Below are 27,768 nucleotides of genomic sequence, written 5' to 3' on the forward strand. Positions count from 1 at the left end.
TTCATCCATCTCACTGTGGATGAACTCCTCCTGGGTGCCTTTCCTTACAGGGTACCTCTGTGCCCCGCCATGTGTCTGTGTTTTTTTTTTTTTTAAACCTTTTATTGTATTATGGATGTCCAGCACTTTGATTTGTATTTTGAATGTATGAAAGGTGCTATATAAATAGTTGATTGATTGATTAATTGAAATGAGCTTGTAAAGCGAAATGCCGAGACTGCTACTTGTCAAAAGTCTCATCTTCTTTTTCTCTGGATAGAAGTAGAGTAATTTGATCTTTTAACACCTTTTCCAATACATTGCTTTTATTGTTACCAACTACAATGAGATTACTCAACACAGACGCACAAAAACTGATGACAGTAGAAGGCTGCCATCATGTCGGTTCTTCCGAGCTTTGAATCACAAAAACACTGTAATGAACAATGCTGGATAATCCTGCAACTTACCCTGTGTTAATGGATATGATTTCAATTAGCGGGTTTTTCCTGATCTTGGGAAGGTCCAGTCTGGCGCCCCCTAATCTCCGGCCTCCATCTTTCTTCTGGCCCAAAAGACGAACTGAGTGACCTGAATTCAAGAATTAAAAAAAATTATGTGGTAAACGAAAGCTCTTGTGCATTTTCTAATCAGCCACTTATGAAAACTAGTTGCCAAACACCACAATCTGTAAATAGTTCATTTTGTTTAAATTGATTCTGTACACAGTGTGACCATAAACTACAAAATGAAAAAAAAAAAGACATTTAGAAAGCACAATATTACAAGCGGGGCAAATAAAATCCATAACTGAGTCAAATAGTTGAATGTCAGTGACGTTCAACCTTTATTGTGTGAAAATGGGGATGCTGCGGTCTCCACTCTCTAACCATCTAATAATAGCTTGACAGAAAGATGCGTGCGAGACGGAGGCGCTGAGGGATGGAATTGTCTTGCCGTTTCCATCCGCTTTACATGAGTCTCCAGGGAAGGCGGGCTCAGGGCAGGAAGCATGGCTATCATTGGTAGATAAAAATTACTATACTATGCCCCTGAGGAGGACAAAAGAGCCAATCGGTGAGGCGTGACTGGTCGTAATATCCCAGTACAAGCGGGGAAATGAGAAAACGCCACTCGTGGAAATAAGGCCCGGGTGCAAATTTGGCTTTCTTACGGCTAGCTAGTGTAAGAAAGCCGTTTGCGGATATATTGAGATATTTTTTCTCGGTTATTTTACATTTTATTTTTGTTACTCCTGATCAGTTTCTATGATCCAGTCAGTCGGTTCATCAACACATTTTCATGACAGCAAAATTTCTTTGTGCAAATGATAATATTAAACTTAGTTGAACTATTATGTGACTGCTGCTGAGCAAAGCAGGCACATATTACTAACCTGGAAAACGGCCCCGGCGTTTGTTAAAAATAAAATGCGTCCCGAACCGTTGAACGTACCGGCACAAATGAGGTATCAAAAGATGCGGCTCGATCTGACTCGGCGGGGAACCATTTTTTTTTTCCGGAATTCCGAGTTACCATGGCGACGCAATTCCCCCCCCCAAAAAAATGCCAAAAAGCCCCATAGGGATGAAGGGTGGAGGGGGGGGGGGGGAAGCCACAAATTAAGCACCTTTTTCCAAGCCACGCTGTGCGCACATACATTCACCGACCTAAATGATTTTGAGCTCATTTTGTTGCAATTTTTCTGCTAATGCTCATGCTAATGCTGGCTTAGCATGCTAATGCAAGCTTAGCAAGCCAATGCTAAATTAGCACGCTACCACTAAGTTAGCATATTAATGCTAATGCTAACTTGGCATGTTAATGCTAATGCTAATTTTGCATGCTAATGTTAAGTTAGCATGCTAATGCTAATACAAGCTTAGAAAGCCAATGCTAATTTAGCCCGCTAACATTAAGTTAGCATATTAATGCTAATGCTAATTTAGCATGGTAATGCTAGGTTAGCATGCTAATGCTAATACAAGCTTAGAAAGCCAATGCTAATTTAGCCCGCTAACACTAAGTTGGCATATTAATGCTAATGCTAATTTAACATGCTAATGCTAGGTTAGCATGCTAATGCTAAGTTATTATACTAATGCTACTGTTATGTTTGCTTAGCATGCTAATGCTAGCTTGCTGACTGATTGAGAAGTAAAGTACACCAACATTTGGCAAACTGTTCCGTGCATTCGGCTTTCCACCTTGCAAGAGTCAGCAGTCGTATCCAAAATTTCTGCAGAAATTTTTCGATTATTATTTTAAGTGAATATTGTAATTGCAGTTATTTGGACAGTTTTTAAAGAATCGTTTAATCTTGTCAGTTGTATACCACTGGCTAGCTTACGATATCATGCTAAGTGATGTTGAATTTTCAAAATACAGAGTGAAGCAGGCCCAATTGCTCTGATGGGCAACCCCATATAAAATATATATAAACTCCAATAACAATATTCCCTATACTCAATAACTGCCTTAGTCTTTCAAACCGTTCAAATGTCACCGCTTTTTCTCCTTTGTTCACATCTCTATAAATATAGCTTGACGTAATCCGTCCAACTCGTAAATGCCTCCCTTTAACATGATGGTGTAGATGGAAAGAAAGAATAGATAGAAGGCAAGAAGATGAATTCCTCGCGGATAAAAGCTGTATACGATGACCAGATGGATGGTTGGATCACAGCGGCAGGGGCTAAAAGGATGACCTCGTGACCCACGAGCGATGTCTCATAAGTGGCGGGACCCCTGTTTGATTGGAAGGCATCCGCGGGGTGGGGAACATTGGAAATAACGGACAAAGGTGGCTGACGAAGAGGATTTAATATTTATCGGCCATCTTGTCGATGGAAAGGGCCAAGCAGCAACTACAATTGCACCGAACGGTGTTAACATCTCAGCAATTTTATTTGATGTGGGCATCAAAGTATACACTAAAAAGCACACTTATTAAAATTGAAAAAAATAACAGCTTTGCTGCTTGACAGCTACAAGCCTCTTATCAGCATTCAGTGTTGTCACTTCCATATAAAAAGGTCACTCAGCATCAAAAAGAATGTGTTTCTAATATCATTCAGAATTCCATTATAAATCTGTGTGAATGGGTCAACCGTGTTTGTGTCCCCGACATGTCTTTTATTCTTACACTTGATCTTATTTTTTAGCGAGGAACGCAATAACAGTTTGTTTATCCTGGTGAAATATGGATCATGAGGTCATATTGGCGCTATATCGCCTCTGATCTCTGGCTTAAGTAGATGCATTAGACCACCTAACCTTGTGCGCCCCGATTTCTGTCATACGCACTAAATCGAAACCGTTTTCCATCAGAATAACAGGTGAAATGATATCATCTGATATCATCTATAATCTCAACTGGAGGAGATTAACTCATTCACTCGCCGCCATTTTCACATTTCGCTCCGGGCTGTTTTACTGGATTTTGACTGATTTTGCAAGGCCCACAGAATATTGTGTTCTATTGCTACAAAAACATGGAACCTATCAAAAGAAAGATTAAAGTCTCTTCTTTCATCAGGAAAAAAATTATGTTTCTATACGTTTCCGTTTTGCAGCAATTAGCATTAGAAGAGAGCTAAGTTTCATCAGTTTTCACAAATCTATTTAAAATTGTAAGTAATTGAGCTTTTTTTCTACATGGCCCTGGTTGATCTCTTATACTCTGCTGCCACCTGCTGGCCGTTTGTGTAATAGCAACCAAATTCTGTAACCGTTCTTTGCAGTTGAGAGGCTGCATCAAAGCCTGCTGTATGCTGTAGCATTAAAAAAAAAAAACAACAACAACAAAACGTATAAATACGTCTTTGGGACACTTACAACATTAAAAAAAAAACGCATTTACACGATATTGGGAGCAAATGAGTTAATATTGGAACACCAATAGAAACCTTACAAAGGATACACATAAATCTGTTATGGCATCATCAGACAGAGAAGATCAAAAACGTATTTTATTTGTAGCAAGGCACAAGTTTTGTAAAGTTTGAAATACAATAGCAAATATTCACACATATGGAGTGAGCGTAAACGGATTTGCAGGAAGCTTTGACCAAATGAGAAGAAACCGTCTGCGGTAGCACGAAAATCCACATCTGGTGAAAGACGACTAAAGTGGATAAACAATCTTGTGACCGACCGCATTAACTCCCAGCAACACGTACGTGAAAAAACGTAACGTTAAAATACCGCGTGCGTGCTCAGCAACTCAACCTGAGATAACGGACGCCATTTACAACAGGTAGTAACGTAAGCTTTATGGTTCGAGGGCTCGGTAAAATTAAAACACAGCTTTGACTTGTGGTGAGCTGTTCTTATTGAGTGGCAGTTTATTATGTTCGTTTTAAAATAAGCCCCAAACTGAAATGATCGTCTCACGCTTCAAGAAGCTCGCTCATAAAAGCTTGCCGGTGCTTTTGTCATGTGGGGGGGGGGGGGGGGGATAGACCCGCAAGCAATTTTGTTGCGTCTTGCGATTCGTTGGCATACGAATTTTTAGTTACCATCACAAAAGGCAAATCCCCCCCCCCCAGTTGAAAGGTCTCCCGGCCTCTGAGCTGAAGTAACGGCTCGAAATTTATATGAGGTCATAAAGAACAGTAATGATACTGAGGAAATTAGTTTCCGGGGGGGTGGTGGAGGGATCGAGTCAGGATATGAGAAGGAGGATGAGGACGAAGAATTAAGGAAAGAAATGTTGAAAGATGCTGAAGGGAAATATGCTCATCGAAATGACAAACTTACAAGTGGGCGTATGCGCCAACTTAAGTGTGTGCAGTCAGACAATTTAAGGGTTGATTACGTTGTAAAATTCAGATGTCCCTAATTAGCGAGCTTACAGTCCAAACGCCACAATCTGTTTTACAGTTGTTGTTTTTTTTGTTTTTAAGAGAACAGCTGCGGGTGGACGTGGCAATAAACTCCGTGTGACCTTCATTAACAGCAGAGTCCTGTCGCTGTGCCCAGATAGAGTAAATGGATGAACTAATCTCTGACATGCGAGTCTGTCTCCTTTGACACAAACGAGCACTTAAAAAGCTGTTTTGCAAACATCCAAAAGTAATTAAAGCAATGTTTCATAAAACTCTTAACTGGCACGATTGGGACGACCGGCTTTTTTTTAATTAATCAAACACGAACCTCTGAAATAGATTGCTTCTTTCAACAATTTTTTTTTTTGCGCTTCAGGACTTTGTTATTTTTTTAAGTTTCCTTTTCAAATATTCTTGTGTGATTTGGATGGATGTCGATGTACTTTATCATTTTCAAGGACCAAATATTTTGCAGCCAAACCTTAAATCCCTTCTACACACCCAATTTTGTCTTCCTCGAGAACATTTTCCCCCACATGGTCTGTGGTTTGTCTCTGTTCTCATTGGCAAAGATCAATCCTACCCGGATATTTTTTATTTTTATTTTTTCCAGCGGTAGTGTACCGCCATTTTCATGGGTTGCTGTCATGACTGGGTCATGACAGGCTTAAGTTTGGGTCATGCAAGGGTTATGTTTGGTTCATGACCGTGAGGCATCTAGTTTCAACTGGTCTTAAGCCATGTGATGTCATGAGCTATGTGATGTCAATAATCTTTCATCTCTTTATCTGGTCAACAGCCAATCAGATAATTCCGTGTCAGTCCTGTTACCCCACATGTCCAGCCACAACCAATCAGATCGATTCGCTGTCTCTATAAGCCTTCTGAGAAGTGTGTGGTTTGTCGGATTAGTTCCACTCCTTTTGATGTATGCGAATAAAGTGTTAAAACTCTTATTTGTATCAGCGTTTTGGGATCCAAATCCAGATCGTAACAGGTGCCAATAATTATGGCCAAAACTTGAAATATTCATGTCATATTAATATTCGATGTAATATGAAAACTGGTGTTTAGATCAGTGGTGCTCGAACTTTTTCATGAGGGCCACATAAAATGGAAAGATGTAAGAGCAGCTTTAAAATTCTTTGTACAGTATTTCATTTATGAAACACTGAAATCAATCAAACAGGCATTTACATATTTATTTGTTCTAGTTGTTTTGAAAAACTGCAACATAACAGCTTTCTGTTAAGGGTGATAAGGCAAATGGTATCAGATTTTTGAAATTTTTGTGTGACTTTTTGTGTCCTGTATCCTACTAGATGAGATCTGAACAGCGACCAAATCCCATCTCCACATTGATCTCTTATACTCTGCTGCCACCTGCTGGCCGTTTTTGTAATTACTAACTTTTTTTTCAGCCGTTCTCTGAAGTCCAGAGGCTGTATCAAAGACTTCTGTATGATCTTGGATTTAAAAAAAAATAAATAAATACTGGGAAGAAAAAAAAAAACATTTAAATACGTCTTTGGGACACTTAATACATATAAAATAAAACATTCATATGTTTTGGGGAGCAAATTAGCAATTTTTAGCATAAGCTATGAGACGCTGACGGCATCATTTGGACACCTTTGGATTATTTGGAAATATTTTGATGCTCATTTTTTTCCACTTTGTATTGCAACACAGAAGTAATTGTAGGATTGGCCCCTCTGGTCTTCATCAATTGGCAATAACAACACAATGGCGTGCGTTTTTTGCAGGTCTTTTTTTTTTTGTGTGCGTTCAAATACCTTTAACAGCCTCATCCACCACCTCTACCACCCGATCAATCTGCTGGACCTGAAATGCACAAAAGGCGCACACAAAAGGTTTATTGATGCTGAGCATTCACACGTTCAAAAAAAAAAAAGCTTAATAACAGACGGCATAAACACGAGTGATCCATGCGACGACAAGCTGTGCACACAAACGTGCACGGTCAAGTTCAAACTGATCAAATCAGATTGTGACTGTGTGCATTTATTGCTCCCAACGTGAATGAGAAGATGTATAGAATTCTTAAATGTCACAGAATTTATTTGTTGCAGCATTGCTTGGCTATATTGTAGATACGGCCATCAAATGCTAGTGGCTAACACGCGTGCCATCGAGCTCCTATCAATGTTTGAGGTGATTCCGTGAAACAGTACATTTACTCTCCACCTGTAAAAGCTTTGAAAGTGGCTATTAAACACTTGGAATGTCGCCGTATAAATCCCGGTCTGCGGCAGCATAAGCCGTCCTTGTGATTGTTGAATTATTAGGTAGCTATTGTAACACCAAAAGCGTCTTGACCGCTTCCTGTCATCGATTATGTGTTGATTCTTTTTTGTGTGCGTATTGATTAGGGGCAGACAAAACAATTTCCTTTCATTTTATTTCATTTCTTTTATTTTAAAGAGTGAAAAAAAATTATTTGATTGATTAAAAAAAATATATAAATAAATAAAACCTATTCAATTCCAGCAAGCCTTAGAAAAGCAGATATTTTTAATTTACTTTATCTTTTTGTTTTAACTCATTCACTCGCCGCCATTTTCACATTTCGCAGTCCCGTTCACTTCCCGGCTGTTTTACTGGATTTTGACAGATTTTGCAAGGCCCACAGAATATTGTGTTCTATTGCTATAAAAGCATGGAACCTATCAAAAGAAAAAAAAAAAAAAGGTATGTTTCTGTTTCCGTTTTGCAGCAATTAGCATTAGAAGAGAACTAAGTTTCATCAGTTTTCACAAATCTATTCAAAATTTTAAGTAATTGAGCTTTTTTTCTACATGGCCCTGGTTGATCTCCTTTGCTCTGCCGCCACCTGCTGGCCGTTTGTGTAATAACTACCATTTCTGCAACCGTTCTTTGCAGTTGAGAGGCTGCATCAAAGCCTTCTGTATGCTCTAGCATAAAAAACACAAAAAAACATAAATACGTCTTTGGGACACTTAGAACATTAAAAAAAAACGCATTTAAACGTTATTGGGAGTAAATGAGTTAAGTAAGGTTCCCTTTTGATTACGTATGTTGTAAAATAAAATAATGGTAGATGGCAGTGTGAAATGTGCACAATTTGTTGACCGAATATAAAAAGACAAGAACATGCAAGCAGTACACAAAAAAAAAAAAAAGATGCGCACTAAGCGGGTTGCTGTGTATGCATCTCGTGTTTACACCAATTTTGCTCCACACACTGTAATTCTCTGATTACTAAGCCAGAGCTGCTGTTTTTGTTTGCGTGCGCGGAGACGTGTGATGCGTCTTCCATAAAGGATGTGACATGTGACGCGTCTGGTTCAGAGACGTGAAAAAAAAAAAAAAAACACCGGAGAGGCTCGCGTGACTCCGTGTAGCTCGCGCACACTTAGTCACGCCGTCATTCATTCCCCGGCAAAACGGCAGAACAAACGAGGCACAGCATCGCGTGAACGGGAGTGACTTCATTCAAAAGCACTCTTAAGCAAGCCCCCCCCGCGCCCCCCCACCTCGTTGCCGTTAACAGGATTCACTACACAGAAATTCACCACTGGTAATTTGAATCTGATTTTCATATACCACCAACCGTCACTTCCGTTTGTTTTGATAAGAGGACGCGTGAAAGCGCGCCTTGCTCTGTAATTGTGACCGTGCGCGCCCCTTCACGCGCGCTCGTCTGTCCGTTTGCGTGCGCACGCGTGTTGTCGGCATCGGTGCAAAAAATCCAAATCTATTCATCACAATAGAAAAAAAAAAAAAAAAAAAAAAAAAAAAAAAAAAAAAAAAAAAAAAAAAAAAAAAAAAAAAAAAAAAAAAGAGCACAGCGGTGGTAAATTTCCCAGCTGTTTCTTGCCGCACCCTGAAGCTGTACGCGCGTACGCGCTTGTTTATCTGAGCGTAATTATATTATACATACGTGCCACTTGAATATGATTTGAATGTAATTATGTTACATACTGGCACGTTTGCTTAAAAGGAACTGCATTTATTCATGAAGACGGATATTCGACGTAAAAATTTTAGCTGCTCGCTACCGCCGAACAATAAATATATTTGAAAGTGACAGTAATCAGGACTGGACATGAGGTTGCTTGATTTGCTGACAATTTCAACAAATTAGATGATTTATTTCATTATCTTTAACGATTAAATTCTGCTTTAAAGGAATTTAAAGTCCCTTGATGAGGTTTATCAATATAGCCTCTTTAACTCATTTACTCCCAATAACGTATAAATACGTTTTTTTTTAATGTTTTAAGTGTCCCAAAGACGGATTTATACGTTGTTTTTTGCTTTTTTCATGCTAGAGCATACAGAAGGCTTTGATGCAGCCTCTCAACTGCAAAGAACGGTTGCAGAAATGATAGTTATTACACAAACGGCCAGCAGGTGGCAGCAGAGTATAAGAGATCAACCAGGGCCATGTAGAAAAAAAGCTCAATTACTTACAATTTTAAATAGATTTGTGAAAACTGATGAAACTTAGCGCTCTTCTAATGCTAATTGCTGCAAAACAGAAACAGATAGAAACATACTTTTTTTTTTCCTGATGAAAGAAGAGACTTTAATCTTTCTTTTGATAGGTTCCATGCTTTTATAGCAACAGAACACAATATTCTGTGGGCCTTGCAAAATCAGTCAAAACCCAGTAAAACAGCCGGGAGTGAACGGGATTGCGAAATGTGAAAATGGCGGCGAGTGAATGAGTTAGAGCAAGGAGCTAAAAAAGGAATGTTTAAAGGGATACTTTACTTATTTAGCCATTTTTGGCAGTCAAACATTAACTCTTTGACCGCCAAAAACATTTAATGACAATTAGTAAAAACATCATCTACTTTTTTTTTTTTTTTAAATCAATGTTAAAACTCATTCACTGCCAGTCATTATAGAAAATTTTTTACATTTCCAATACTCACGTGATATTACATTCAATAATTATATATAAACCGAATCTACCAAATAACAGAATAGACTCCCTACTTTTTGTCCCGTCCCGTTCTTTTATAATTGACAGCAGAAAAATGTAGGTTTGCCAAAATACAGCCATTTCTCCCATGGACTCTGAAACTGTGTTTATTTCCTATAAAATGGGGCAATGATGTCATCTACCGGTGGTTGGGCATCAGTAAAGTTGTTTCCAAGTTTGATATTTACAGTGGAGCATGCTCAGATTCGCCCCCATTTAGCACCGCTCTAAAAAATACAATTGACAAGTATACTTGTCAAAGGCAGTGAATGTTAAGTGCAACGTCTGAGTGCAGCGCTGCCTGGTCAATGGGTTATGGAATCAAAAACGCCAACTAACAATGGCCAGTAGATGGCAGCATTGTGTCTCTTTTCAATGGGCTGTCAGTGTATGGAATGACAATGAAACATGACGGAATATGATCAAATCTGACGAATGCTCGTAATCGGCAAAATCGGCCGGCACTGTGGGGTTGTGTTTTGATAACGTGTGGCAGTAAAAGAGTTAATAGTTTGCCTCGAATAAATTTGACATTTTCATTATTTTTCCACATACAATTAATACCTTTTAAAAACACATTTTGCAACTTGCTGTCGACTGAACACGACATCACACATACTCGGGTAACCAATCATGTTTCTGAGTGAATGATGATGAATGATTCTTCTTCTGAATTTCTTCTTCTACTCCTTTGGCTGTTGGCAAACACTCTTGTCGCATTAGCGCCATGCAGCAAAAGTATTTGCAAGCCACCAAATAAAGTCACCACGATTAGGGAATGGGGATTTTGTTGGTCAATTTGAGCTCTCGTTTAATACCTGTAAATGTCACAAGACAGTCAAAGCTATGAAAAGATTCTGAAGGGAGGAAAAGTGTGTTTACAAAAGTACTCTGTCAAACTCATGTTTTTTTTTTTTTTTTAGCCAAATGGATAATAAAGTGTAAGGCACATACCCCGATGATGCTGAGCCCTTTGAGATAGTCCATTCGAGGTTGGGCCTGTGGAACGCAGCCGGCTACCACCACCTTCTTCTGTTGCTCTTGGGCTTTTCTGCAAACGATGGGAAATAGCTTTTTTTTTTTTTTTCCGTCACAAAATTCCAGCTGAAGCAAGAAATTCACCCACAGCCATTTATTAAAATGTGCTCCGACATCATCATTGACATATCATCCACAATTTGACAAGGCTTCATTCTAACTAATAAACACGAAAATAAATATGCCTGTTGACACACTTCACCAAGAATTGAGTCGGAAAGGAAAATTCTTAATCCCATTCAAATGGTTACCAAAATATCTAAAAGGCTTTTTTTTTTTTCACCTGTCGGTGTTGGTAACTTGGTTTCTTGTTACAAGAACAACACATTGTGCAACATGAATAAAAAAAAAAAAAGGACATCAAAATTAGAGATGGGCGCCAAAGTTGGTTCTGTTTTTTTTTTTTGGTATGGACAGAGTTGAGTTGTACTTATTATTGAATAAATTAATATTCATAACTAGGGATGCACGATAATGCTATTTTCAACTGATACCGATAAACCAATAATTCGGAGGTGCCGAAGTCGATAACTGATAAGTAAGCCGATAATTGTTTGCAAAATTAACTTGAATACAAATATATTTTCAAGTCCTACTATAAGTCTAACAAATACGCTGAAATATTGTATAAACTTTGCACAATGTTTTAACGTATGTAAAGCACCATGAAGCTGAATTTTATTGATATGAGCCACAACCACAACAGATGGACCAAAAAAAAAAAAATCGATTCTGCCGATTATTGAATCGATTCGAGAATCGCGCGATGTAGTATCGCGATATATCGCCGAATCGATTTTTTCTAACACCCCTATAAAGCACCATGAAGCTGAATTTTATTGATATGAGCCGCAACCACAACAGATGGACCAACGTGGCATGTCTAGAATTATTGCTGGATTTCTTTATTATCTGGTTCATCTGTATGAAATCAAATTGCCGATAATTATCGGCCACCGATATTATCGTGCATCCCTATTCATAACCAGAAGCAAATACAAAAAGAGTAGTGAGAATTGAGTACCGGTATTTTTTGCCAACAATTGTGACAGAACCGGTTCAAATGTGAACGGTGCCCATAACTCAGCAATGTAACCTAAATTTTCTAGTTGTTACCGTGTTTTTTTTTATTTATTTTTTTTTTTTATTTTTTTGTCTATAGTAGAAAATATGACAATTTTGCCCACAATTGAATGAGGAAGAGGGTGGGACGGGGCGGGGGGAGTTGTGGGAGTGTGTTTCCATGTCACCTCCAGTTAGTGGCAGTAAGATTTGAGACACTCGGTCTGTCTGACAAAAGCTTTTGGAGGCGCTGCCCAGACTCCGCCATGAATCTTTCATAATGAAGCCTCCTGACAGCTGGAAGTAGAAAAGGGAGGGATGAAGGGAGGGAGGGGGCACGTGAATGTGAGGGAGGAATTAAGAGGACGGAGGAGGAGGAGGAGCAATAAAAGTGGATGCAAACTGTCAGTTGTGTTTTGGTTCACAGAGTGTTTGTATTCTTCAGCAAAACAAAGATAGTGAGGCGGAGGAGGTGGAGTTGTGAGTATAATGCAAAAAAAAAAAAAAAAAAAAAAAAAAGGAACATGTTGAAAGACGACAATCTAGTTCAGAGTAGTAACGTGCAAAAGCACAACAGATGAAAGTAAATGTCCGTAAGAGAAGATTGTAATGTTGTCGTTAGGTTCATGTTAGCATCTGTTCTATTTCAACTTACAGCATATCATCGATTTCTGCACATTAACTCATTCACTCGCAGCCATTTTCACATTTCGCAGTCCCGTTCGCTCCCGGCTGTTTTACTGGATTTGGACTGATTTTGCAAGGCCCACAAAATATTGTGTTCAATTGCTATAAAAGCATGGAACCCATCAAAAGAAAGATTAAAGTCTCTTCTTTCATCAGGAAAAAAGTATGTTTCTATCTGTTTACGTTTTGCAGCAATTAGCATTAGAAGAGAGCTAAGTTTCATCAGTTTTCACAAATCTATTCAAAATTGTAAATAATTTAGCTTTTTTTTTTTCTACATGGCCCTGGTTGATCTCCTTTGCTCTGCTGCCACCCGCTGGCCGTTTGTGTAATAACTACCATTTCTGCAACCGTTCTTTGCAGTTGAGAGGCTGCATCAAAGCCTTCTGTATGCTCTAGCATAAAAAACAAAAAAACGTATAAATATGTCTTTGGGACACTTAAAACATTAAAAAAGGGTATTTATACATTATTGGGAGTAAATGAGTTAAAAGATGCGTGTAAGACATGCATAACAAGAAAAACAAAAAAATAATCTGAAGCACGTGAAAACAAAGACACGGATCTGGCTTCTATTGATGTCGGGCTTTGGACAAAGTGTAAAGCTCACATCAAAACCACTTTCTTATTTTCCTCCTCCATTGAGGAAGGCTGACTGATATGAAGGGCACTCTGGTTGCTAGATGATAATACCGAGCAGACTGCCATGTATGCAGTAGTAAAAACACCATAAGAACCCCCCCACACCTTCAAATTGCATTTCTAACATCCAAGGTTGAGCAGTTTGTTCCATGACACTAGTTAACCTACGATTTTTTAAGACGTTTTTCTTTCATTGAAAGTAATCAAAACATAAAATCTATGTTCTATGGGCCATCATCAACTGAGGTCATCATAAAAGAAAAAAATATATAGTATTAACTGTGCAAAATATATTTGAAATATGTCATATTTGAAAAGAGGGGAAAAAATAGCTCTCAACATTGATGACAAATGAATAAGTTTTTAATACGACATATTCCCTATACACAATCTAACTTGGAAAAAAAAGAAAAAAAATTTTTTCTATTCATTGTGTCTATATGTAGTATCAGACACATTGCAATGTATGTTAACTGTTTTTTTGTTGTTGTTTTTTCCCCATCATTACCGATTACCAGAGGTGGGCATTCCATCACTATTGATGTTTTTCTCACAAATAACTAGAACATAAAAAAAAAAAAAAAAAAAAAAAAAAGGAAGTGCCTATGCCCTTTCAATGACTCATCCGGCTGTCTGACACCCTCAACCATTTCGGAATGCCGACAAAGTGGGGAACCACATGAGCTCATTACACACCGAGCCAACCATATGTTACTTCTATCGCGTAAGATCCAAAGTCAAAGGCCCCTTAAGTTTTACAGTTTGTAATTTAACCCAAACTTTCTTGAAAAACACCTTAAAAGCAAGAGTGAGCCGTTGAAGTATCATTTCATAGTAGACAATGTCGGCAGAATTAACACATTACAGGTGCTCTTCAAATTTGGCGGGCAAAAAAAAAAAAAAAAGTTGATAAAAGCCGTTTTAATTAAGTGATTAATTGTAGATTCGTGATTAATCAAAATTCTAACCTGGGATTGATCTGATTAAAAAATGTAATCGTTTGACATCTCTAATTTTTCTTCATAGTAAAATGTTTGACAAGCTCATCAGTTTAATGCGGAAAAAGATCAATTAATTGTCCTTTTCATAAGAACGTGTTAAATTTTAAAGAAAGTTCAACTATCCAACAAAAATATTGTAAAAGTTCATATTGTAAATGGTGCGATACAAAATTATGTTTCTTTCTTACCAACTGTGCATCTCTTCCAACACAGATTATGTAACGTTTATATTGATATTACGGTAGTCCAAATTCAAGTTTTGTTTTCCACATCTACGCGTTTCCCTTTACAAGAAGACGGTGTCATTTTTCACTGATGAAAATCGTGAAATAGTCCACTGTCGCTAGAATTTTAAAACAAGCGCGTGCTATTCAGGCCGGTTTGTTCTGAGAAAGGCGTCTTAAGGAACGTGTATCGCGCTGAAAAACAAAACAAAAACAAAAACAGCTGTTCATAAGCCACTGGAAGCACAAAGCAGCAATTTGAAACCGCTTGTATTAGAACGTGTCGATATAAAGTGTTCAAGTCATCCATAAATTCTATTTGGGGCCACCTTCAAATAATTCCCACGAGGAGAAATGTCTGAATGCCGAACTAGTTAGAATGGTCAAGATGGATGACGTTCTGGATGGCGGATTGGTGGCCACCATGTCCCACCAGCTGTGATGTTTGGGGCAGGAACGAGTGGCGCCTAAAGATGTCAAAATATTGACCTCTGCAAAATATGTAAAGCTTCTAACTGACTTATTCACTGCTATAGTTCAAAAAAAAAAAAAAAAATTCCTTGTCCTTGCGCCCGTGTCTCGTCTCCTTGCTCATCCGCTCATTTGCACTCCGACGGTGTTTTTTCCGGCTAAGTTGACAGTTAGCCAGCCAATCAGCACACTCGCGACCTCTCCGCATTAGCTCAAGCAGCGAGAGGCAAGGTTAAGTACCCATCAGGCCTCAGTAATTAAGAGATGAGCTGGTGTGTGCAATACAAGTTTAAAAAAAAAAAAAAAAAAAAGTACATTTTTGTCTTTTACTTCTTGTACTACATTTTTGACAGCGTAACAAAATTTGCTGGCTTCGCCATCTCGAGCTTTGTCATTGCCACAATTTCAATGCCACTTGGATTCCACTACAAGCTAAATCAATGAAAGCTGTTTATGACCCACTTAATTGCCAGAGGGTCAGAATGTAGTTTTTTGGAGGGTTTTTTTTTTTAGGAGAGAATGCTGAAATACATATAATTATAAAATAAGATAAAGTTGGACTTTTCTTCAATAAGATAAAACAGTCATACATCAGAAAGAGTTGGTTAAACAAACACAAAGTATTACCGTATTTTCCACACTATAAGGCGCACCTAAAAGCCTTCAATTTTTTCAAAAGCTGCCCATGTGCCTTATAATCCAGTGCGCCTTATATATGCATCAATATTGAGCCGCAACAGGTCTCGCTGTCAAGACGTTAGCGGTGACCCTGCACGATCGGCAGAAGATCCCGCCATCTTGGATCGCTAGCTAATGCTAATACTTTACCTCAGAGAAAATAATAAAACAGCAGTTTATTCATTTTGGGAGTTGTCAGAAAGCTGGTTTGTAATCGATTAATAAAGTTTGACTGACCTATCTGACTGTTTTATTGACATTCCCTTTAGCGCAGAACCATCTAATGGATGCATAACGTAACCCCAGCCTCTACTTTAGCGCCTTATATATGGGAAAAGTTTGAAAATATGTCATTCATTGAAGGTGCGCCTTATAGTGCGGAAAATACGTTATGTATTAAGTCTGTTTGGGAGATATTTTATTTAATACTACATGCGTAATAAAGCAAAATAAGAATGAAATAAACATAAAAATCCAATTTTATTTTTCCAATAAAGAAGGGTTCACCTCCAACAAGGTTAAGAACCACGAGCATGAAAGGAAGAGGCAGTGAGAAGGAGTTATGATTGAGGGATTTGAAAGAAGCACCTGGATTTGATTTTTTTCTCCCCAACGCCTGGGCAACAAACTGGTAGAATGTGTCGTGGCTATAATGACTCATCGAGAAAAAAAAAAAGGTGAATGTTTTTTCAAAAATATGTTCAACAGGTTTTTTTTTTTGTATAATATAAACATGGTTCGTTCAATTTCATAGTTTCCACAATATTAAGGAAAACATCCAAGAATAAATCAGGTGCAACGTTCAGCGATTGCTGTTAAACTGGCACCGGGCGCCAGTTTTCTTAACGATCTGGCAAACCTTGAATATCTGGCACTGGCACACTGAAACATTTGGAGGTGGACAAGCACAACAAGGTGGCTGAAAACGATGTGACAGCAGGCTGGTCACATAAAGGACAGCCTTGCAGACGTGTGTGGGAAGAGCGAAGCCTTACAATTCATTCATTTAATTAATACTGAATAAAAAAAATAAAAATAAAAATAAAAAAAATAAAAAAAAAGATAAATGCATGAAATGACGGGATATAGCAGCAAAGTATCGATCACTGGTTGCTTGAACGACAAAAAAAAAAAAGGTTGGGTTTAGCATCATCCTGTTGGCACAAACATGCACAATCCATATCTACATTTAAAAAAAAAAAAAAAAAAAAACAAGTCTGTTGAAAAGAGCAGTTCAGTGCTACATGATGATTTTATATAGAAACTAATTATTTTTAAATAAAACATTTTTGTTCCTGTTGTAAAACAAAAGACCATCTGAAGAACGGGTCAACATCAATTAAGGTTTCAAACCAAGACTTCTGAATTATTCGTCGTTGAGTAAAATAATTAAATCTTTATACAATTAGAAAGTTTACAGTATAAACTATTAGAGCTTGTTGGTCCCATATAGTTGTTGTGTTTGTTTTGCAGTTATTCAAATTTATTACTATTAGTCAAAGGACTGAGCTGAATCTGTGTTTTATTTTTTTCAATAAATCTGCAATGTCTATTTATGGCAAATTTGCATGGCCTTTCCTCCAAAAAGAGATAGATTGTGGTAAATTGGCAAAATTAACTGAGTAAAAAATATTAAAAAATAAAAAAAAAAAATAAAAAATAAAAAAAAAATATATATATATATATAATAAAGATAAAATGGATATAAAAAGAAAAAGGAAAGAAAATGGGGCACTGTCCACATGAGCATTCAGATAATATTCGTAAAAAAAAAAATTCTCGCTCAGTCAAAGTAATAAACAAGAAACAAGAAACAAGAAACGAGAAGTGAATCCAGCCAGCCAGGTCCGAGTTGTGGAGACGACCATATGGACCCCACAGCCTGAGGCTGAGGTTTGGAAAAACAACTGTGGAGCGAAAAGCGTAACAAGAGATTTGAGGACGGCAAAACAAGCACAACACGGAATGAAATGTTCAAAATCAAACGGCTCATGCATGGGTTGAATGATTCTCCAAATCCTAAATGAGCCACATACTTTTTTTTTTTTTTTTTTTGGGACAGAGAAAGAGGAAAAAAAAAAAAAAGTGTAAGCATTTATGTAAAAATCCATGCCATTACCGATATCTCGTGCGTGTGTACAAAACATGCAAGAGTGACTCCTAAGGTGTTTGTGGGGGTGTTGATCCCGAATTGGAGAGAACTACAAATCCTTGCGCAGGCTGACAGAGGTGAAAGGGCATTCTCGGTTGAACGAGTCGATGCGAAGTTAGTTCAAGCAGAAACAACCATGATTGGTTTCAAGGTCATGAATTATTCCATACGAGCGTTTGTTAAAAGTGGAATGGCAACATGCTCAGTGACCTGGGATGCATCAACAATCTTGGAAAATCGTTTTTTTTTTTGTTTTTTTTTCCCCTCAGCTCACACAAACAAAGTGCCAATTTTGTCACAGCTAAAAAGCAAATCAATAAGTCTCAAAAATGTTTGAAAGATCGGACCTCTAAAGTTCTCGACTATGTTATGATTGATTGTTACCTTTATATTGCCGACTCTGCAATGTGTTTAGCCAACACTAGTAGCCAGTCAAGCTACACTGCTAGCTAGCTGGTTGTCCTCAGTTAAGAAAAACTCCAAAATCTGTAATTCTCTGTTTTGCTATTCAATGTGTTTTAACTCATTCACTCCCAGGACATTTTCGCTATTTTATTGGATTTTGACTGATTTTGCAAGGCCCATACAATATTGTGTCCTATTGCTATAAAAACATGGAATCTACCAAAAGAAAGATTAGAGCCTCTTCTTTCATCAGAAAAAAAAAAAAAAAAAAAAAAAAAAAGGATATTTCTATCTTTTTCCATTTTGCATCAATTAGCATTAGAGTATGGTTAAGTTTCATCATTATTACAAATCTGTTTAAAACTGTGGGGAAAATAGCTTTTTGATCTCTTATACTCTGCTGCCATCTGCTGGCCGTTTTTGTAATAACTACCATCGGTTCAAGCATTCTCTTCAGTTCAGAGGCTGCATTAAACCCAAAATGCATAAATACATCATCTTTGGGAGCATGGCAATATTTAAAATAGAACGTATTTATACGTTTTTGAGAGCGAATGACTTTTAATGAGGCTCAAAATCCAAATTTTGACTCGCAAACTGCAATCTGAAATCGCTTATTCCAAGCCTGGCATATGGAAGCAGATTTGTGAATGTGTAGAGCCGCAATATTTGGGAACGATGCCGACTATAAGGAGTTTCATAAAGCAACAATGTCCGAACAATCATTCAGGCTGTTGTTAATTTCCCCGGCTAATGTCTTCTCCCCAGCGCAGCCTCAAGTAGCTCATCAGTCCCTCTAAAAGGCCTCCTCATTTAACCGCACAGCCTTATTTATCCTAAATAACGTCCATTTGAAAGCCAAGCGCGCAGTTTGCACAAAAGCAAACTGACTGATTAAATTTCCATGCAGAAGCCCATTACTTGAATGTTTCACAAATAAATAAAGAAATAAAAGTACCTCTTTACCCCCAAGTGTACAACTGCTTGAGCTGACACCAATTAAAAGGAAGGTTCAAGGCGAGGTTTGAAGGGTGGTGAACTGTTTGGGAAGGAAATTGCTGAATTAGGAGGTGATTTATTTATTATTTTTTTAAATGCATTTCGCTTGTTCAAAGAACGTGTCGTTTAGTTGGAGATTATTCAAGCAGTCTCTCCCTTTCTTTGTTGACCCAAATCTAATTTCATTCAGTAAGTTCATAAACAAGTAGACTTCAAATCCAATTAAATGAGATGAATAAAAACTCCATTTACGATACATTTTCCTCATACATCATCATACTTTCAAAATGCTATTGAAAGGATTTGTAGAAAAGGGTCAAGCAAAGAGCCTCAGCCGCAAAATTAAGTGATTTTATTTTTTGTACTGTCCAATTAGTATTTAAGGATTCCTCTTTCTTTGATTCCTTTCTCTTACCTATTCCACCACCCTTGCGCCTTCTTTTGTAAAACATAAATCTCGACAAACTACGGGTATTTACTGTACTGCCCGTGAAGTCTCACTAATTAACTTCACCGATTATTACCGGTCCTATCTCATTACAGCACAAGCTCCTTTATGTCTTTCAAAACCAATTAAGTCCAGTACAACGTTATCAATTAGAGTTTTTATGTGTATTAGGAGTAAAAATGACAGGATTTATGTTAAAAACGGTTTCATCAGATTGTTTTTCCACATTGTTTATTGGCTGTTTATAATATTAAACAATTGGCAAAGAAGACAATTGTATTTCTTTGTTTTTTATGCTCTGCACTTTATTAATAAGACCTTAACTCATTTACTCCCAATAACGTATAAATACGTTTTTTTAATGTTCTAAGTGTCCCAAAGACGTATTTATACGTTTTTTTGTTTGTTTTTTTATGCAAGAGCATACAGAAGGCTTTGATGCAGCCTCTCAACTGCAAAGAACGGTTGCAGAAATGGTAGTTATTACACAAACGGCCAGCAGGTGGCAGCAGAGCAAAGGAGATCAACCAGGGCCATCTAGAAAAAAAGCTCAATTACTTACAATTTTAAATAGATTTGTGAAAACTGATGAAACTTAGCTCTCTTCTAATGCTAATTGCTGCAAAACGGAAACAGATAGAAACATACTTTTTTTTTTTCCTGATGAAAGAAGAGACTTTAATCTTTCTTTTGATAGGTTGCATGCTTTTATAGCAATTGAACACAATATTCTGTGGGCCTTGCAAAATCAGTCAAAATCCAGTAAAACAGCCGGGAGCGAACGGGATTGCGAAATGTGAAAATGGCGGCGAGTGAATGAGTTAAGTTGTTGCTTAGTCTCTGTTGTTGTCTTTAATGACTCTGCGCTGTATGGATGCTCCAAATGAAGCTTTGTTGTTCCTTTGTGATGACGACGGTAAATATTCAGAATCTCTTGCATGTCAAAGTCACTGCTGAGCTGCAACGATATTCAGACAGCCATGAAAGGGAGAAACCCAAATACTGTACCACATGTGGCCTGATTTCCCCAAAGCAGTATTCCGTTCCTTGTGTCTGCAGCTATCTGTCTGTTTGGTGATAGCACCTCAGAGGTTAAGGACTGCCCCGGGTATTATTCAAGCACCGACCCAATGACCTCGTGCCTTCCAGAGGTTGGCATCTTGCTGTGTCTGTGCCTGTGCTTGCCGTATACAGTACATGCACCGATGGCCAAGTTGGAGGCTTCTGTCACTCCAAATATTGTTTGGCTAAATTGTTTCTTGGCTTGGTTGCGACATCTGCATCTGCGTTCTTCGAAAAATAAGAAACAAGTCCACCTAAAGCATCAAAAAAAAGCTTTAAAGTCACATTAGCTGTAAATGAATGTGGACTTTTGGCTCTGTTGCAGGGGTTGTAATTTCTTTGCAGTAATCAAGTTAGTCATGACCTCACTTTTTGACCTCTTCATATCCCGCGGCCTAATCGTGAAGTTGAACCCATCATGCTGCCATTTATTTACATTTCTATTAGGGGTGTCCCCGATACACCCGATATATCGATATTTCAGCCTCAAGTACTGTCCGATACCGATTTCAGTCCGATACCATATCAGTAGCGGTGTCCCGATGCAACGCGTTCTACTTCCAATCCAATACCGATATTTTAGCTTAGAGTACTGTAAATCAACAATATCAGTCCGATACCATATCAGCAGGAATGATACGGTTATTTTAGTATGAAATGTTAGGAGAAGCTTTATGGAGTTAGAATCATACCAAAACACCGTAAACACAAAAACGTGATCTATGTACACAAAACATGTTCTACGTACACAAAGTGTGCTCTACGTACACAAAACCTGATCTACGTACACAAAATGTGTGCTCTACGTACACAAAACCTGATCTATGTACACAAAATGTGTGCTCTACGTACACAAAACGTGATCTACGTACACAAAGAAGCACATCTTCAATTACAACAACAACAAAATGTTTTCGCGTACGTAAAAAGCAATTCTGCAATTACGGATACAACTCACGTGACTTTTGGCAGCGATATTCTGCCGAGCAGTTTCACGTGCCGAAAACCCATGATCCACACGCGCAAAGCCAGTAAACTTTACAGCAGGGGGCGCTGTTGAATCAACAGCGCCGTATTGAGAGAGCGTTTGGCCAATCTCGTTGAAGAACTGCTACGATGTGATTGGTCAACTGCAGCAAAGTTTCGCCCTGCATACCATTTGCATTCGTGTTATTTTGTTACATTACAGTTGAGCTCCGTAATTTCGGACTGGTCCACAAAAATCTGCGTATAAATGACTGCAATCGTTTTTTTAAAGTTATATACACCGTTATTTTACCGACGCGGCCCACTTGATCATATATTCTCCTCCGTGTGGGCCCCTGAGCTGACATGAGTTTGAATAATGCGTGACTCAACTGTCATGTTTGTGTTCAAACTTCAAAATGAGTGTTTGCTTAGGTTTGCGGTATCCACGCCGCTTTTGTCCGTTGCCGAACGGATAGATCCTGGTCGATCGGGTTTCAGCATCAGTTTGCTTGAATGTGTTTATATAAAAGATACTTGATAGCAACACAGCAGCTGCTATGCTGGCTGTTACGCACACACACCTGCCACCTGAGTCACTCACGTCTGTCGCACCTTCTCACACACACAAAAAAAAAAAAAAAAAAACACAACCGAAGTACATTTTGGCCACCTTCACTACTAAATTATTATGACACGTGACCAAACAAATGGTGATTCTCCACCGCATTGCTGTTCTTCGTGTCAGTGAAACAGTTCCACCAGATTCAAAAGAACAAGCAGGTGCCGCATGCGCGTGCACGGCGGCGTGTTCGCCATATGCCGGCTGCCAGATCGACTCCGTCTCGCGCTGACATTTCCCTGCACTCGTCATCAATGTCAACAGTTCAACACACTTTTACATTTTGACTCATTTGTGAGGCATCATTTTCAATATATTTCTAAAACTGTCACGTCAACAGTCTATCAACGTGATGACAAATGTGCTTTAATTCATTTACTTATTTAAACCTCATTTTAATGTGTGTTGTTTAGGTTGGTAGACATTAGACAATATGGTACTTTTATACTGTAAGATAAGAATCAGTTGTAGTAATACATAAAAGTGTAACTAGACCAAGGGTGTCAAACTCATGCATGGAGGAAAATATATTATCAACGGTATATAACGGTAAATAACGGTATATAATTTAAAAACGATTGCCATCATTTATACGCAGATTTTTGTGGAGCAGACCTAAATTACGAAGCTCAACTGTAATCATATTGTTCCAAAAAATACCGATTCAATACCGATTAATCCCGATATGTCGATTGTTGCGATTTTTTTTACTCAAATTTAGAAAATACCATTCAGTAAACTTATACATGGACACTTTAAGATTTGTATGAAAATGTATTATTTATTGAAATGTATTTATTATTGTACTCCTTTCATATTAAAACTATGTCAAAAAATTCATAAAATTCACGTCTTTTGACTGCAATAGTGATCTGACGTGATGCATGACACAGCTGGTGCTAAAAATGGTCAATAATAAACTTTTTTTTTTTTTTTTTTTTTGTCTACCAATTACATTTGTCGATCATTTCCTTTGAAAGATGAGTCACTGTTCATCTGCTATTGATTTTGAACCATACGCCATCCAAGATGGCTTAAGTCGCTCGTCAGAGGTGAAATCAATGCATACCATTCGGAATCTGTGAAAAACACCTGTCAACCATCTGTGTGGTATCAACTATTACATCTTTTAATGATGTTGCACCCGTGTTGTTTTGTGTGTAATTGTCCATGCCCATGTATTTATCTGTCAATCAATAAATTATTCATGTCAAGCATGTGCGAGTACGAAAAAATGTAACTAAATTTTAGCCCATAAAAGATTTTATTTTATTGTTGGGTTTTACATGTTGTAAATCTAATTAATGGTTTAAAAATATATATATTTTGGAGTTATTGTTAAAATGACAAGATTGTAGGGATGCACGATAATACTATTTTCAACCGATACCGATAAACAAATAATTTAGAAAGTGCCGATGTCGATAACCGATAAGTACGCCGATAATTGTTTGCAAAATTAACTTAAATATTTGTGTATTTCGAGTCCTCCTTTAAGTCGAATGATTGCAAACTTGTCCACACATGTACTTGGCAATCTTCCACTCAAACAATATGTTCAAACTATGTTTTGCATTTGCATTTTTAGGTTTGGAACACCCATGTCACTTGGGGCGTGAAAACCAAAAAAAAAAAAAAAAAGAGAGGGTGAGGTGAGGATTTTATTGCTCTCTCTGCTTCAAAGAGAACCAGTAACTCATTTTGAGTTTAATAATTACAATTATCGGCAGATTTCTTTATTATCCGTTTTATCCGTTTGACTTCAACTTGGCCGATAATTGCCGATAATTATCGTGCATCCCTACAAGATTGTGTATCGTCTTTCTATATTGACTGCATCTCAGGGGCCCCAACTGACTGAGCAAGCCAAGAAAACGACAGCTCACGTGGAAAATGTGGACAATTTGGAGCAAAAGATGCGGAAAAATCGAGTCGCCAGCGTGCGGGAAGGTGCAAAAGTGGAGCGGTGATAAGTGAGTGAGAGAATGACAGACAAAGAGCGGTAATGGTGTGACCTTGTGCTCATCTGTCATCACCAGCTGAGAGAAAAATGACCTGAAGGAAAAAGCGAGAGCACCTGAAACACGAAAAAAAAAAAAAAAAAATGGATTCTTCTCAACTCTATCGTTAACATTTTTTGTAAGGGAGGAAATTTTTTTTACTGCTGTCAAATAAAATGTTTCACCAAATTGAGCAAGTTACACAACATTTGAGGGAAGATATTACTGTAAATTCACTTTTTCATGTATTGCATACAATGTGAGTCCAAGCGATACTGAACAGCTAAAAATACACAAGAATGGCTAAAAGCAAAACGGACTATTTTGAAGTGGATTTTTTTATTATTAAAATCTTATTGAACATCTGTAGAAGAAGCTGAAAACATTGTCTGCATCCTTCAAACCCGAGACAATTTGAGCCTTTAGCTCAGAAGGGGCCAAAACAAAAAACAAAACAAAAAAACTTCACAGTTTCAGAAGTGGCATTAACACAAGAAATTGTTTGATTGCAGTGATTGTCTGGAAATATTAAGTTGAGGGTACTCTATTTAGTTCAAGCAAATTACTTTGGTGCCAAATTTGCTTTCGTTAACAGAAGGAAATCAACAATTTTGTCCACATCTTGGTTGTTTTTGTTCGAATACTGTATACGTTTTTAAGATAACAGTAGGGATGTAACGATATCCAAACATCACGATATGATATTGTCACGAGATGAAGGTCACGATACGATAACTATCACGATATGGCGATATTTAAAAAAAGATCACAATATTGTTAAAAAAAAAAAAAAAAAAAAAAGATAATATTGTGTTTTTTTACATTACAGCAATGCATATCAACCACCTACAATCTCTAATAACAATATTGAGGTACTTATTTGCACTTATTGATGGCTTCACAAGCAAATTCGGTTCCCCTTCATCTGACAATTTGCATACATTTGAAACATAGAAGGCCAAAACATCCCTCATGAAAATTTAATTTAACTAATAAAATAGCCACTAGAGGGTGCTACAACTGCACAAATGGAAATCATTCTGAATTTTTTTTTTAACAGATGTGTTCCTTTTAATTATTGTGACCATGACGACGATGATATTGTGGCAGTTTTAATATCACGATATCACGATATTGCCCTTATCGTGACATCCCTAAATGACAGTGCCCATCAAAAATACACATTTCTCGAATGTCGATGATTTATTGCTGGAAATATCCCACAAAATCCTCTTGAATTGCAAATTTAAATGTAGGGTGCTAAACTTGCACATTTGGTGTGGGACTCTTTGAGGCTAACTCGAACTTCACATCAATATAATTCCATGAATAATGACAGTTGTGCTTCCTACAATAACAGTAAAAATCCGTTGTGCCAAAGCACCCTGGAAAAAAAACAAATCTATAGCCACCGTTACTCAGGAGCTCAAATTAAGGAATCTCGCACAACAGCTGGTAACATCAAAAACGTCTGGCAAAGTAAAACGCTTGGCAAAGTGAAAGCAACTTAATTGCAAGAAAAATGACCTCCATTTTCACTGACAGCTGGTTTATAAATGAACACCCACACGCAGTATGTCGGAGCCGGTCGGACAGGGAGGAAGCGAATTCAGAAATTATGGTAATGGTAAATAGTCAGCTGGAGAAAAGGTGTGAAAATGTAAAAGTACGATCGCCACAATGTCGAATCAAATCCAGCCCAAAGAGTCGAAAGGGCGTCCTGAGCTAAAACAAAGATGCAAACTATATCATCCATAATTTACTGGTTATTATAAAGTTATCATGCGTCACCGGTAGCGTTTTGAGAGCGAGACCTGTTGCGGCTCAATATTGATCCATATATAAGGCGCATGGTCAGGCTTTTAAGGCTTTTAGGTGCGCCTTATAGTTGTGAAAATACGGTAAAAGAATATCTACTTTCCCTCCACCGTCGTTCACAACTGACCGGTGTCTACAAAAGGAGAAATAATTTCACCAAATGTTCAAAGGAAATGTAACACTATATGTTATATTTTTTGCCAGAAGAACATAGAAAAAATGAAGTCTGTCTACAAAAAAATAAATAAATGCATTGTTTAGCTTCAAAAGGAAAGATGACGTTTTAACCTTCAAAATACAATCACAGAAGAATATTGGGGATAATACAAAATCAACTGCACGAACATTGCGGAAATGACTTTGCGTTCATGCATGCTTAGCTTAATCTAGTTTTAAAAATTATTGTTTTGAAATTTCTACTCTTTCAAATTAAATGGATGAAATAAATCCCTAAAGCACCAAAACTAAACTCCAACTCCATCCCTTGACAAAATGCAAAATTTGACTTGCTATTCAAATGCATAAAATCAGTCATTTGCAACATGCCAGGGTGAAAGGTCCCCATTTTTTTTTTTTTATCTCCAATCCTATATTAACTTGGCCTCTAAGGGCTTCAACACACAATTGAGAATCAGCTGGAAAACAAAACAAAACAAAACACTGGAACCCCGTTGGGTGTCTTAAAAGCAAGCGTCCGTCTGAGACTGAATGGATAAAAGCCTGCAGTCGTTTGCGACTGCTGTTCTGCTTATAAAAACGCCACGGCCGCAATGTGACAGGCTGCGATTACGCAGCCGTTCATTTCACCAAACATTCGTGAACACGCATCCCAAGTGTAACACGACAAACACACGGATGCAGTGGAACAACAGTTTGTCCATTTGACTTCGGAAACAGACTTTGGTCTTGGCAAATGGTCTTTCACTTGTATAGCACTTTTTTTTTTTTTTTTTTTTTTTTTTTTTACATCTGTTATGGAACTCAAAACTGCTTCACACTGATTTCTAAGGGTGTTAAAAAAATTGATTCGGTAATATATTGCGATATTACATCACACAATTCTCGAATCGATTCAATAGGTAGCCGAATCGATCTTTAAACGTCCATTTTTGATGGAAAAATATTCAAGAAAATGTCTTACTTAGGGTTAGGGTTCACACCTTAATCATGGAAAAATGTTATATTAATTAATGGAACATTAAGCCTTAATATTTTATTTCAAAGCCGTTCAAATATGAAACAGATTACAACCTGTTTGTTAAATACAGTGGCTCACAGTTATGACTGAAGTTTCAGATAAATAAATAATACATTTTCATACAAATCTTAACATTGTACATGTACAAGTTTACTGAATAGTATTTTCTAAATTTGAGAAAAAAAAAATAAAAATATCGCAACAATCGACTTATAAATTCGTATCGGGATTAATCGGTATAGAATTGAATTGTGACCTGTGAATCGTGATACGAATCGAATCGTCAGGTACGAGGCAATTCACACCCCTACTGATTTCACATTCACATAACTGCATCAGGAGCAACCGGCGATTTCGGTATCTTGCTCAAGGACACTCTGACATGGTCACAAGGGATCGAACCCACAACCCCTGGGTTGGGAGACAACCGCTCTACCACTGAGCCTTGCCGCCAGCTTGAAGACGTCTTGCAGTGCATTTGACATCTTAAAATATAAAGTAATTTAGATCCA

The 27,768-nt window shown here is 37.7% G+C and overlaps 1 protein-coding gene across 3 annotated transcripts in view; it reads right to left on the reverse strand.

Annotated features, from left to right (window-relative positions):
• Positions 1 to 27,768, reverse strand: part of cdkal1 (CDK5 regulatory subunit associated protein 1-like 1) — a 295,854-nt gene that overhangs the window by 235,347 nt on the left and 32,739 nt on the right. For all 3 annotated transcript variants that reach the window (XR_013284163.1, XR_013284164.1, XM_077525811.1), the window contains exons 5-7: positions 10,738 to 10,834; positions 6,605 to 6,653; positions 450 to 570 (exon numbers count right to left, since the gene is read on the reverse strand). Coding sequence is in view for 1 of the 3 variants with exons in the window: in XM_077525811.1 (XP_077381937.1) it covers positions 450 to 570; positions 6,605 to 6,653; positions 10,738 to 10,834 (267 nt within the window). In the remaining 2 variants the exon portion in view is untranslated. The remainder of the gene's footprint in view (positions 1 to 449; positions 571 to 6,604; positions 6,654 to 10,737; positions 10,835 to 27,768) is intronic.

Source organism: Festucalex cinctus, chromosome 7 (genome assembly GCF_051991245.1).
Source record: "Festucalex cinctus isolate MCC-2025b chromosome 7, RoL_Fcin_1.0, whole genome shotgun sequence".
In the NCBI taxonomy this organism is placed as follows: Eukaryota; Metazoa; Chordata; class Actinopteri; order Syngnathiformes; family Syngnathidae; genus Festucalex; species Festucalex cinctus.